The sequence below is a fragment of the Lichenostomus cassidix genome, unplaced genomic scaffold, assembly GCF_008360975.1.
Source record: "Lichenostomus cassidix isolate B80296 unplaced genomic scaffold, HeHo_3.0 HiC_scaffold_40, whole genome shotgun sequence".
Classification (NCBI taxonomy): Eukaryota; Metazoa; Chordata; class Aves; order Passeriformes; family Meliphagidae; genus Lichenostomus; species Lichenostomus cassidix.
Genome location: NW_028147459.1, coordinates 214,884 through 226,041, shown reverse-complemented (window position 1 = coordinate 226,041; position 11,158 = coordinate 214,884). Strand labels below are relative to the sequence as shown.

General features: G+C 58.0%; 2 protein-coding genes across 6 annotated transcripts; one reads left to right on the top strand and one right to left on the bottom strand.

The window, feature by feature from the left end:
• Positions 1-1,280: 1,280 nt before the first annotated feature.
• Positions 1,281-3,423, bottom strand: SPDYC (speedy/RINGO cell cycle regulator family member C). 2 transcript variants are annotated; one of them, XM_085046549.1, is made up of 6 exons: positions 3,288-3,423; positions 2,914-3,061; positions 2,735-2,793; positions 2,512-2,597; positions 2,085-2,262; positions 1,281-1,710 (listed from the first exon to the last, which is right to left on the bottom strand). In XM_085046549.1, the coding sequence occupies exons 2-6, from the start codon at positions 3,047-3,049 to the stop codon at positions 1,513-1,515; spliced, it is 657 nt and encodes a 218-aa protein (XP_084902675.1). In that variant the 5' UTR covers positions 3,050-3,061; positions 3,288-3,423; the 3' UTR covers positions 1,281-1,512. The 2 variants fall into 2 exon arrangements, with proteins under 2 accessions (XP_084902675.1, XP_084902674.1); XM_085046548.1 differs by having other exon boundaries at positions 1,281-1,694; positions 3,288-3,422.
• Positions 3,424-3,445: 22 nt separating this feature from the next.
• SYVN1 (synoviolin 1) lies at positions 3,446-11,133 on the top strand. Of its 4 annotated transcripts, XM_085046419.1 has the most exons (16): positions 3,887-4,166; positions 4,900-5,040; positions 5,310-5,402; positions 5,756-5,908; positions 6,084-6,132; positions 6,746-6,849; positions 6,928-7,054; positions 7,325-7,424; positions 7,513-7,578; positions 7,686-7,802; positions 7,884-8,035; positions 8,302-8,436; positions 8,518-8,625; positions 9,042-9,228; positions 9,338-9,441; positions 9,538-11,133. In XM_085046419.1, exons 2-16 carry the CDS (start codon positions 4,909-4,911, stop codon positions 9,705-9,707), a joined length of 1,797 nt encoding a protein of 598 aa, XP_084902545.1. In that variant the 5' UTR covers positions 3,887-4,166; positions 4,900-4,908; the 3' UTR covers positions 9,708-11,133. The 4 variants fall into 4 exon arrangements, with proteins under 4 accessions (XP_084902543.1, XP_084902544.1, XP_084902542.1 ...); XM_085046417.1 differs by lacking the exon at positions 3,887-4,166 and adding an exon at positions 3,446-3,584 and having other exon boundaries at positions 4,901-5,040; positions 8,302-8,625; XM_085046418.1 differs by lacking the exon at positions 3,887-4,166 and adding an exon at positions 3,601-3,622 and having other exon boundaries at positions 8,302-8,625.
• The last annotated feature ends 25 nt before the right edge of the window (positions 11,134-11,158 follow it).

Sequence of the window (11,158 nt, the reverse complement as noted above, 5' to 3'; positions counted from 1 at the left end):
AAATAATTAAAACCATGTGAAAACCACTAAGTTTGAGCAAAGCCAATAACAACCCCCATTTCCCCCTCCCCGGGGCAGCGCCAGTCCCCAAAATACCCTTTTTTGGCTAAAAGGAGGCTCGGGGGGTGCGGTGGGGGAGCCCCCCCAGCTCCCAGCCCTTGCCCAGCTCCGAGAAGGGAAAGGAAACAGCCCCCGGCAGAGTTTTTGCCCATTTTCGCGGGTTTTCACCCTGTTTGGGAGTTGTGTAAGTGGCGGGAGCCCCCCGGAGAGGGTTGGGATCGCTCCCGCTGTGTCACCGCCTGTCCCCGGCTGTCCCCAGCTGTCACCTCCCGGGGGCCCCAGCCGTACCTCTCCCGGCAGGGGCGGCGCTCCCGGACTCGCTGCTTTTGGGGAAAACACGGCAAAAGCGAATTTCTCACCCCAAACTTCCTCGAACAGGAAGGCGAGGCAGCCCCCGCCCCCCCCAGACTCCTCCCTGCGCCGCTGCCTCCCTTCCCCCCCCGCGGGGAGGGGACAGGGGGACACCGAGCGCTTTGGGGTGGTTTTGGGGCTGTTCCGGGGGGATTTGAGTTTGCTGTCAATGCGGGATTTTCACCGCATTGAAGGGGGGAGGGGATGGGTGGGGCTGGACACGGGTGGGACTTGGGGATGGACATTGCAGGGGGCTGGACATGTGTGGGATGGACATGGGGGACATTCGGGGGCTGGACACAGGTGGGACATTGGGGGCAATGGACATCTGTGGGTTGTGTGTGCAGGCAGGACCCATGTGGGACCCGTGTGACACACCTGAGACAGATGTGACACATCTGTCCCACTCCCGTGGTGGCTGCTGTCCCTACCTGAGCCTGGGGCTGAGTCCCTGCCGTGGCCTGGGGGGAGAAAACATCTCCAGGGTGGGGGCAAAGGGGGTGCAGCCCCTCAATTCAGCCCCCCAAAGCAGATCCCCGCATTTCTATGCATTCTTCACACAGCAAAAGACCAAAAAAAGTGATTTTTTTAATACATGTTGCCCGTTTTCTACATTTTTTGCACAAAAATTGGAGACATAGGAGGGGCCTCAGGGAGAAAATGAGGGATTCTGGGCAGTTTTTAACAAAGCAAGTTACAAATAAGAAGGAAATGGAAAAAAAGTGAGAAGATATCACCCAAAACCACCAGTTGGGACGGCAGGAAAGAGACACTTGTGAGCAAAAATGGGGGTTGGTTTTAAAAAAACCCCAAAACTGCTTGTGTAAAAACTAAAGAAAGTGCATTGAGGGTGAGGCACGGCCCCAGTTCCAGCAGGTTTTACCCCAAATCAGCAGCTCTGGGGGGATAATTCCACCAGGTTTTCCCCCAAATCAGAGGGTGTGTGGAGCCCCAATTCCAGGGGTTTTCACCCCAAATCAGCAGGTGGGTGGAGCCCCAGTTCCAGGGGTTTTCACCCCAAATCAGAGGGTGTGAGGAGGCCCCAGCTCCAGCGGGTTTCCCCCCAGCTCAGGCTCCGGGCGGCGCCGATTCCGGCTGGTTTTACCCCATTTCGGGCGGCGGGGGGGGCGCAGGGCAGCTCCAGCCCCTTCCTCCTCCTCCTCCTCCTCGCGGCGGGGCAGGTGTCGCGCGCAGCGCGGGCACGAGGGGGCGCGCACGGCGCCGCGGTGGGGAGAGGCGCGCTCCCGACCCCAGGCCCAGTGCAGGGGCTCTGCCGCCATCACCTGCGGGGAATTTGGGCTGAAACACCCGAGTTTGGGGCAAACACACCCCAGAGGGCTTTAAAGGGGCTTAACTTCCACCCCAGCATTTTTAGCGGGTTGGTCTCAACCCCTTCCTGCTGCATTTTTGGGCGACTTTTCCCTCCTTTTCAGTTTTTGGGGTTTAAAAAACAAAAGGGCCAATTTCAGGCCAAAAGCAAAAAAAGGCCAAATTTGGAGCAAACCAGAAAAGGGCCAATTTCCACACAAATAAAAAGGAAATTGGATCCAAACTGCCAGTAAAATCCCCAATGTTTATGGTTTCTTTGCCCCCAGCCCAGTTTGGGCTCTCAGGGTTATCCCAGGCTGTCTGGGGGTGTTTTTGGGTTTGAAATGAGGGATTTTGGCTCTCACCTCCTCGCAGCAGTGGCGGCTCACGACTGCCCTGTAGCTCATGCGAGCCCACAGCCTGTCCCGGCGCCGCAGCAGCCGCGGCAGGAGCTGCTCTCGGTGCCAGCAGTGCCCCAGAGCCCCTGGGAACAGCAGCAGCTTGGGCTCCTCCTCATCCTCCTCCATGTCATTGGCCAGGTAGCTGCAGGGGGAGAAAATGGGGAGAATTCCTGGGATTTAGGGCAATCTGGGGGTGGGAAGTAGAGAAGTACTCTGAGGGTTTGGGGTTCAACCGCCTTTGGTGTAAATTAAGGCCATGCTTTGTTAGTAGGGGCTTCATTAGGGCTCCCCACTTCATTACTGAGGGCATTATTAGAATTCCCACTTGACTGAAGAGTTACATCCCTAATTAAGGCGGGGCCTTAATTACATCCCTAATTAAGGCACTCACAGGGCAGCAAAGAGGTTGAGGGGGGTGTATTCACTCATGGGCAGCCGAGCACGCCTGAAGTACGTCAGCGCCATGGCCAGCAGGTACTGCAAAATGGGGTGAGAAACAGATGGTTTAGGCCAAAAAAACAACAAAATTCAGGCAAATAATCAACTAAGTTTAGGCAACAAGGTAGTATTTCTTAAAGAAAACATAATGAAAAGGTGTGTTTGCCAGGACTGACCTTGTCAGAGACCCTGCAGCAGACATCAGTGGAGAGGAATGCCTGCACCACAGTGTCTTCTTGGGGAGGAGAAAAACAATAGAATTATTTCTGGGGGGAAAAGCCGCCCAGTTTGGGGTTTCTGGAATGTGAGGGGGTGGGTTTTGCCCAGTTCAGAGGGATTTGGGGCCGTTCCTTACCCAGCAGGCTGAAGAAGGCGTCGCATTCCTGGCGGTGGAGGTGGAGGCGATGGGGGTCCCTGCAGGCCCCTGAGGGTTGGGGGTTGCTCTGGGGGAGCTTCTCACCCTCAGCAAGGGATGGGGGCGACGGCAGCATCGTGGGGGAGGTCTGAGGGAGAGAGGGAGAACAGCTCCAGAACCAGAACAAACACTTAACCCAAAAAAAAGCTCCAAGTGATCCCAAAATCCCCCCAAACCCCAACCCGTTAATGCCTAAAATGCCCTAAATACTCCCAAAACAAGTGCTTAACCTCTAAAAGCCAAGTCACCTCAGGTTGAACTCGTTCTTAAATTTTCTCCCTATAGCTTAGTAAGTTTTAACGTGCTGAAATTACTTTCTAGTGCCGAAAAAGGGAAAGGCGAGAAAAGGCCCCTCAGGAGCTCCAGCGCTTTCCCGCCTTTTTCCTTCGCCTGAGAGCAGCGCGAGGAGGGGGCGGAGCCACCGCATTCTATAGTCGCGAGGCCGCACGGCCGGCCAATCAGAAGGCAGCTGTTGAGAAAGCCACGCCCTCCCCAGCTGCTCGCAGTCAAAGGCGGGGAGGCGGAGCTCAGTGCCAGCCGGAGGAGGAGTCGCTGATTGGCTGGGCGCCGTGAGGGGAGAAGCGTGAAGGGTGGGCGGGCGCGGCGCCGGGGGAGCAGTTTGGGGGTTTGTGAGGGTAGAAGAGATCGGGTAAGGGGCTGCGGTCACCAAGCACCGAGTGAGAGGCGCGGGACGAGGAAAAGGGGCAAAGCGGCAAATGCGGCTCGCATTGGGCCTCTGCGCGGAGCTGAGCGAGTCGCTCCCCCTCGCGCGCGCCGCCACACCTTAGCAACAGCGGCCGGCCGCGCGGCGTCGCGCGGGGGATTTTCCTGATTGGCGCAGCCTGGCCAATCAGCGCGAGCCACGGGACCCTCGGCAGCCCCGCCCACCCAGCGCCGGCCGCGGGGCGCTCGGGCCGCACCAAGTGCGGTGTGCAGGGGGGGAGCCCAGCGGCTTTGGGGGGTCGCGGCCTCCCACACACCTTGCGCCACGGGAGGCGAAAGGCAACCCTCAGTGTGTTTATGGGCAGAAGCCGTTTGGGGGAGCGAAGGGGGGGAGCAGGCAGGGAGTGAACCCCCCCAGGTCTCCCCTCGGGCGGCGGGTGGTGCGGTCCGAGCGGAAGTGAGGTGTCGCGCGCTGAGGCGGTTCCGGTGTGGGAGCGGCCCGGGCTGGGGGCTGAGGCGGGTCGGGCCCGGTGAGTCCCGCGGGGAACCGGGGGTGACACCGGGGTCTGGGGGGGCGGGGAGGGCACGGGGGGGCGTGGGGAAGGGCTGGAGGGAACGGGGGGCCCGGGGGAGCTCGAGGGAGCGGTGACAGTTTGGGTTCCTGGTGGAGGAGGGGACAGGAGGGAGGACGCGGATATGGGGGGTGGGAGAAATACAGGGACGTGAGGGGACAGGGGGAGGTGGGGATAGCCGGAGGGTTTGGGGACATGGAGGGGACAGAGGGGACCTAGAGGATCTGGGGACATGGGGGGACCTGCAGGGTCTGGGTATGTGGGACATGGAGGGGACAGAGGGACGTGGAGGGACCAGGAGGAGCTCCTGGGGGGAGCTGGTGACAAGGAGGTGCCACCTGGGGACACAGCACCTGGTGCCACCAAAATGTGGGACAGGAGCCAGCGCCGCCACCGGGGACTAAAAAGCTCCATTTGGAAAATCTCATTTTTATCGCTCGCGGGAACCATTAATGAGCTAAAAAAGCATCTTTTCGAGGGTTATTGTAAAGCCCCAAACCCCTCTGAAATCCGGTAGCTGTTGGATCCCTGATTTTGGAGTGAAATGGGGATGGTTTTCGAGGCTAAATCCCTGCTTTTGGTGGATTGCAGACCAAGGCCATGCAGTGTGATGGCCGGGAGCCTGATCCCTAATTTGGGGGCACATTAGGGTTGTTTTTTGGGTTAAATTCCCGTTTGTGGTGTGTCCCAGGCCGAGGCCATGCTGTGCACGGCGCTGGTGATGGCCGGGAGCCTGGCGCTCACCACGGCCGTGGTGGCTCACGCCTACTACCTGAAGCACCAGTTCTACCCCACCGTGGTGTACCTCACCAAATCCAGCCCCAGCATGGCCGTGAGTGCTTCGTTAATTCCTTCATTAGCCGTAATTAGCCGTGGGAGGGGGTGGGGTGTTCTCACTTCTGCTTTCGGGGGCACAGATGGTTGCACTGGGGGTTGAGTGCTCCCCAAAAATCGTGGTGGTTCCCTGGGGAGAGGCTGGGACAGCACCAGGACCCCAAATCAGGGCTGGGTCCACCCCCTGGGATGCCAATTTTGGGCACCAAATCCTCCCTGTCTGTGCCCAAAACGCCTTTTGGGGCTCCTTGCCCATCTCCCCCGCAGGTTCTGTACATCCAGGCCTTTGTCCTGGTGTTCCTGCTGGGGAAGTTCATGGGGAAGGTGTTCTTCGGGCAGCTGCGAGCAGCTGAGATGGAGGTGAGCAGCGAGAGTTCGGGATTGGGGCTGGCCTGGGGGGCATTTGGGGCCCAGGAGGTCTTTGGTGCTGTTTTAGGGTGGAATTAAAAACCCCAGGGGAACTTTGGTGCCCTTTGGGGGGCAGATTTTGACCCCCAATAAGCTCTCAGCACCATTTTGGGGGAGGATATTTGATCTCTGAGAGACTTGGCGCCACTTTCGGAGGGGATTTTCAACCCCAAGAGCCTTTTGGGGTGAATTTTGAACCCCCAGAGCCTTTTGGCTCCGTTCTGGGGGGGATTCCACACCCCAGCACCCCTCGGGCTCCACGCTGGGGTCCAGCCTGGGGGGCTCCCCCTAAATGTGTCCCTCAGCACCTCCTGGAGCGCTCGTGGTACGCAGTGACCGAGACCTGCCTGGCCTTCACCGTCTTCAGGGACGACTTCAGCCCGCGCTTCGTCGCCCTCTTCACCCTCCTCCTCTTCCTCAAGTGCTTCCATTGGCTGGCCGAGGATCGTGTGGATTTTGTGAGTGTTGGGAGTGGGAAAATGACCCAGAAATGACCCAAAGTCAGCCCAAAACTGACCTGAAATCAACCTGAAACCAACCCAAAAATAACTCAAAACTAGCCCAAAACCAACCCAAAACCAACCCAAACCTCCATTTTTTGTGGGAAAACTCAACATTTCTCTCCCTGCACAGATGGAGAGGAGCCCCAACATCTCATGGCTCTTCCACTTCCGAATCGTCTGTGAGTTCTGCTGCTCAGGGCAGATAATTTGGGTGCCTCATTTGCATATTTTTTGGGGAAGAATGTGGGGCAGCCGAGCGTGGTGGGGCCTGATAACCCTTATCAGCTCTGGCTCGTTAACAGGGGGGGTATTGGGGGGGTTAATGAGCTCCACAGTGCAGATCCACGGTGAAACAGGGCAGGGGACGGGGAGAAAAGGGATTGAGGGATGTATGAACCAATTTTGGAAGGAATTTTGGGTTTTTGGGGGGATAGGAGGGTGAAGGTGTGGCTGGAAGCAGAGGGACTCACTAATTAAGATCTTCATTAGCGCTGCTATGTGGCTTTCCCTTGTTATCCCCATTTTTTACCTCAGGAGAACTTTGTTGCCGTTTTGGGGGGAAATTTTGGACCCCAGAAGGTCTTTGGGGCCATTTTGGGAATGGGAAACCACCCCAAAACCACCCCCAAACCCAACTCTAAACCACCCAAACCACCCAAACCCACCCCAAAACCACCCCCAAACCCAACTCTAAACCACCCAAACCACCCAAACCCACCCCAAAACCACCCAAACCCAGCTCTAAACCACCCAAACCACCCCAAAACCACCCAAACCCAACCTTCCCTGCAGCCCTGATGTTCCTGCTGGGAATCCTGGACTTCCTCTTCGTCAGCCACGCCTACCACAGCATCCTGACCCGCGGCGCCTCCGTCCAGCTGGTCTTCGGCTTCGAGGTGGGCTGGGTGTCCCCTGGGCTCGCCAGGCCCTGGCCAGGCCATTCCTGTGGCCAAATGTCCCTTTTCCCTCCCCAGTACGCCATCCTGATGACCATGGTGCTGACCATCTTCATCAAGTACGTGCTGCACTCGGTGGACCTGCAGAACGAGAACCCCTGGGACAACAAGGCTGTGTTCATGCTCTACACAGAGCTCTTCACAGGTATGAGGGTCTGGGGGCTCCTGAGGGGGAAAATCAATTAGTCATGGGTTAATGAGGGGGTGAAGTGTTGGTGGGACTCAGCTGGTCTTGGTTGGTCAGCCAGCCAGTCCTAGTGAGGGTCAAGTGGTCACCTCAGCTGACCTTTGGGTTTCCCCAAGTGGTCCAGGTGACCTCAGGGGTCACATCCCACCTGAACCACCCCAAGGCTGTCCCCGATAACCCCTGATGTCCTCCTGTCCCCGATAACCCCTGATGTCCTGCTGTCCCCAGGCCTGATCAAGGTCCTGCTCTACATGGCCTTCATGACCATCATGATCAAGGTGCACACCTTCCCACTGTTCGCCATCCGCCCCATGTACCTGGCCATGAGGTGAGTCCTGATCCAGTCCTGATCCTGATCCCAATCCTGATCAATCCCAATCCTAATCCCAATCCCAACCCATCCCTGTGCCCTGCAGGCAGTTCAAGAAGGCAGTGACTGATGCCATCATGTCCCGCCGAGCCATCCGCAACATGAACACTCTGTGAGTTCCTCTGCCACCACCCACAGTCCCTTTTCCCCTCAAACCTGCCCAAACCAGGGGATTTTTGGGAAAAACAGGGTTTTCCCAGCATTCCCTGCTGGTCCCAGGTACCCTGACGCCACCCCCGAGGAGCTGCAGGCCATGGACAACGTGTGCATCATCTGCCGCGAGGAGATGGTGACAGGAGCCAAGCGGCTGCCCTGCAACCACATCTTCCACACCAGGTGATGGCAATACCGGGAATCCTGGGAATTCTGGGGACGCTGTGGCCGTTTCAGGGTTGTCACCAGCCTGTCCCCCCCCAGCTGCCTGCGCTCGTGGTTCCAGCGGCAGCAGACGTGTCCCACGTGCCGCATGGACGTGCTGAGAGCGTCGCTGCCAACACAGCCTGCACCAGAGCCTGCGGAGCCTGCGGGGGCAGCGGGACAGACCCCCCCGGGACAGCAGCCCCCCAACTGTGAGTGACCAGCGTGGGGGGACACAGGGACCCCAGTTGTGAGTTACCAGGGCTGGGGGATGCAGGGATTGGGACAGCAGCCCCCCAACTGTGAGTGACCAACATGGGGGGGACACAAGGATAGGGCCACAGACCCCCAACTGAGTGACCAGGGTGGGGAAATTTGGGTGTTCCCAACGGATGTTCTGGTGTTCCTGATGGAAATTCAGCTGTTGCCGATGGAAATTTGGCTGTTCCCAGCTCTCACACCTCCCCTCTCCCCGCAGTTCCCCAGGGAATGCTCCCTCCGTTCCCGCCGGGAATGTTCCCGTTCTGGCCGCCCGTCGGGCCTTTCCCGCCCGTTCCCGGCGTCCAAGCCCCATCCGGCACCGACGGCTCTGCTCCGGCCGGCGCTGCTCCCGGTGAGTCCTCCCAAATCCACAAATGCCCCAAATCCCCAAAAGGCATCCCCGTTCCCAGCCCTGACCCCCCTGTCCCCTCAGCCCGTCCCGGTGACGCCAGCGCCGCCGCAGAGCCGGGAGCAGCCGGGGCAGTGCCGGGGCTGCCGCTGCCGCCGCCCTGGGTGGGGATGCCGTGGCCGCCGCTCTTCGGTAGGGCTGGGAGCAGGGATCTGGGGGGAATCTGGCATGGAACCCCTCTGGATCCTCACCCCATTCCTGCAGGATTGCCCCCTAAATCCTCACCCCATTCCTGCAGGATTGCCCCCTAAATCCTCACCCCATTCCTGCAGGATTGCCCCCTAAATCCTCACCCCATTCCTGCAGGATTGCCCCCTAAATCCTCACCCCATTCCTGCAGGATTGCCCCCTAAATCCTCACCCCATTCCTGCAGGATTGCCCCCTAAATCCTCACCCCATTCCTGCAGGATTGCCCCCTAAATCCTCACCCCATTCCTGCAGGATTGCCCCCTAAATCCTCACCCCATTCCTGCAGGATTCACCCCTAAATCCTTACCCCATTCCTGCAGGATTCCCCCCTAATTCCCTAATTCCCTAACTCCCTCAGGATTCCCCCCGATGCCGGTGCCTCCCGCGGGCTTTGCGGGGCTGACGGAGGAGGAGCTCAGGGCCATGGAAGGTCACGAGCGGCAGCACCTGGAGGCTCGGCTGCAGTGCCTGCACAACATCCACACCCTGCTGGACGCAGCCATGCTGCAGATCAACCAGTACCTGGGCGTGCTGGCGGCACTGGGGTAACTGGGAGGGACTGGGAGGGACTGGGAGAGTTCGATACTGACAATTCCATCCCCCTCCTTCCCAAAGTTGCCCAAATCTGGGATAATTCTTGCATTTTCCCCCCAGGACCCCCCGAGCTGCTGCCCCCCGCCAGTCCCCCACCCGGGATTCCCCCCCAGAGGAGACCCCAGGAGCCTCAGGAGCCTCGGGAGCCTCGGGAGCCACCGCTGGTGTGTGAGGAGCCAGACTGGGTTAAACTGGTGCCAGACTGGGTTAAAGTGGTTTGAGCTGCTGCAGCACTGGTTCTGACCTGGTTTCCCCCCCAGATCCATCCCCGGTGGGCGCTGAGGATGAGGAGGATGCTGCTGCTGGGGCCGAGGGAGGCTCTGAATCCCGGGAATCCCAGGAATCCCCGGAAGGCTCCGAGTCCCCGGAGTTCGACACGGCCGAGCTGCGCCGGCGCCGCCTGCAGAAACTGGGCACCTCTGCCCACTGACCCGGGACCCCCAGGCCGCCTTTTCTCCCGATTCTCCACCAAAATTCCTGTCTGGAAGCGAATCCGAGTCCCGGCTGCACCCCTTGGTGACCCTGGAATGACCCCAGCCCTGTTTTCCCCCCGTTTTCCCTTTGTTTTCTCCTGATTTTTTTCTCCTTTCCCACATTTTTTCCAATTTCCCAAGTTCCTCACTCATTCTCTTCCTTTTTTCCCATTTCCTCCCCATTTCCCCACATTTTCCTGATCATTTCCCCAATTTTCCCACATTTCCCCAACTTCTTCCCATTTCTCCCTTTTGCTTTCCCCCCCATTTTTCCCCATTTTTTCCCATTTTCTCCCTATTTTTCCCCATTTTCCCTCCAATTCTCCCTCTCCACTGAGCCAGGATTTGGTCACTGTTGTCCACTGTGAGTTTTGGGGTGTCCTCCCCCTCCCCAAATTCACCCCGGGGGGGTTTGACCTCTGACCCTGCCCAGCCCAGGGATTTTGGGAAATTCCCCTGGAATTCTGGGGACTCTTCCCGTGGGAATTTCGGGATTTTGGGGCTTCTCCATGGGACTTTGGGGCTCCCTCTGGAATTTTGGGTCCCCCCATGGGAATTTTGGCTCCTCTCCTTCACCCCTCATTACCAAATGAACTCATTAGCAGTATTAACCCTTTCATAGCCTGGGGACACCCCCAAATCCACCCCCCCCGTTCCCAAACTGGTTTCTACTGGTTTGGCACAGCCGGGATTGCAATTTTTTGCTCAGTTTTGCTCATTTTCTGGCAGTTTTGGCTCAAATCACACCCCAAACCCACCCGACTTTGGCCGTTCTGCCGTGATTCCGGGGCGGCCGCGCCCCCAGTGCCTCTTGGAACCCCAAATTCTCAGGGAAAAACCACAAACCCGCGGTCGGAATCGACGGAAAATCGCGGCTTTTGCACCAAAACGGCGGCGGGGGGGGAGGAGCCAACGGTGGCAGAGTTTTGGGGCAAAAAGGAGCCAAAAATGGGATTTTCGGGTTTGAGGTGGATTTTTTTTCTTCCTTCCTTGAATTTTTTTTGCAGTTTTGGCCCCAGCTTGAGTGGATTAATGAGGAATTTGGCAATAACGAAGTGGCACCACTTCAAGGAGTTGATTTTTAATCCTTTTGTGTTGGTTTTATACCCACTTTGAGCCAAAATCATCGTTTTTCGTGGCCGGGTCTGTTTGATTTTTTGTTTTTTTTTTTTTTTTTGGGTGGATTCCTCAAAATTTCCTCGTTTTGTGGTGAAGCCACGGGGAGGGGGAGGGGAGGGACCATTCCGGCGGCCGGCCCGGAGTCGTTGGGCCCCAAAATCGCTCCTTTTCACCCCAAACCGGTGGCGGAATTATTTAATTTGTAAATAATGTATAAATTTTTAACAGCTCCGATGTAAATACGGCAATAAAGGTTGCAGTAAAGCTCGGCTCCTCCCGCCCGCCAGGG

Coding starts and splice junctions, on each gene's coding strand:
- SPDYC (XM_085046548.1), bottom strand. CDS start 3,049: ATGCTGCCGTCGCCCCCATCCCTTGCTGAGGGTGAGAAGCTCCCCCAG. Junction 2,794..2,913: donor CGCCTTCTTCAGCCTGCTGG/GTAAGGAACGGC, acceptor CTCCTCCCCAAG/AAGACACTGTGGTGCAGGCA. Junction 2,263..2,511: donor CTCAACCTCTTTGCTGCCCT/GTGAGTGCCTTA, acceptor CTCCCCCTGCAG/CTACCTGGCCAATGACATGG.
- SYVN1 (XM_085046417.1), top strand. CDS start 4,909: ATGCTGTGCACGGCGCTGGTGATGGCCGGGAGCCTGGCGCTCACCACG. Junction 9,229..9,337: donor GGCGTGCTGGCGGCACTGGG/GTAACTGGGAGG, acceptor TTTTCCCCCCAG/GACCCCCCGAGCTGCTGCCC. Junction 9,442..9,537: donor AGCCTCGGGAGCCACCGCTG/GTGTGTGAGGAG, acceptor TTTCCCCCCCAG/ATCCATCCCCGGTGGGCGCT.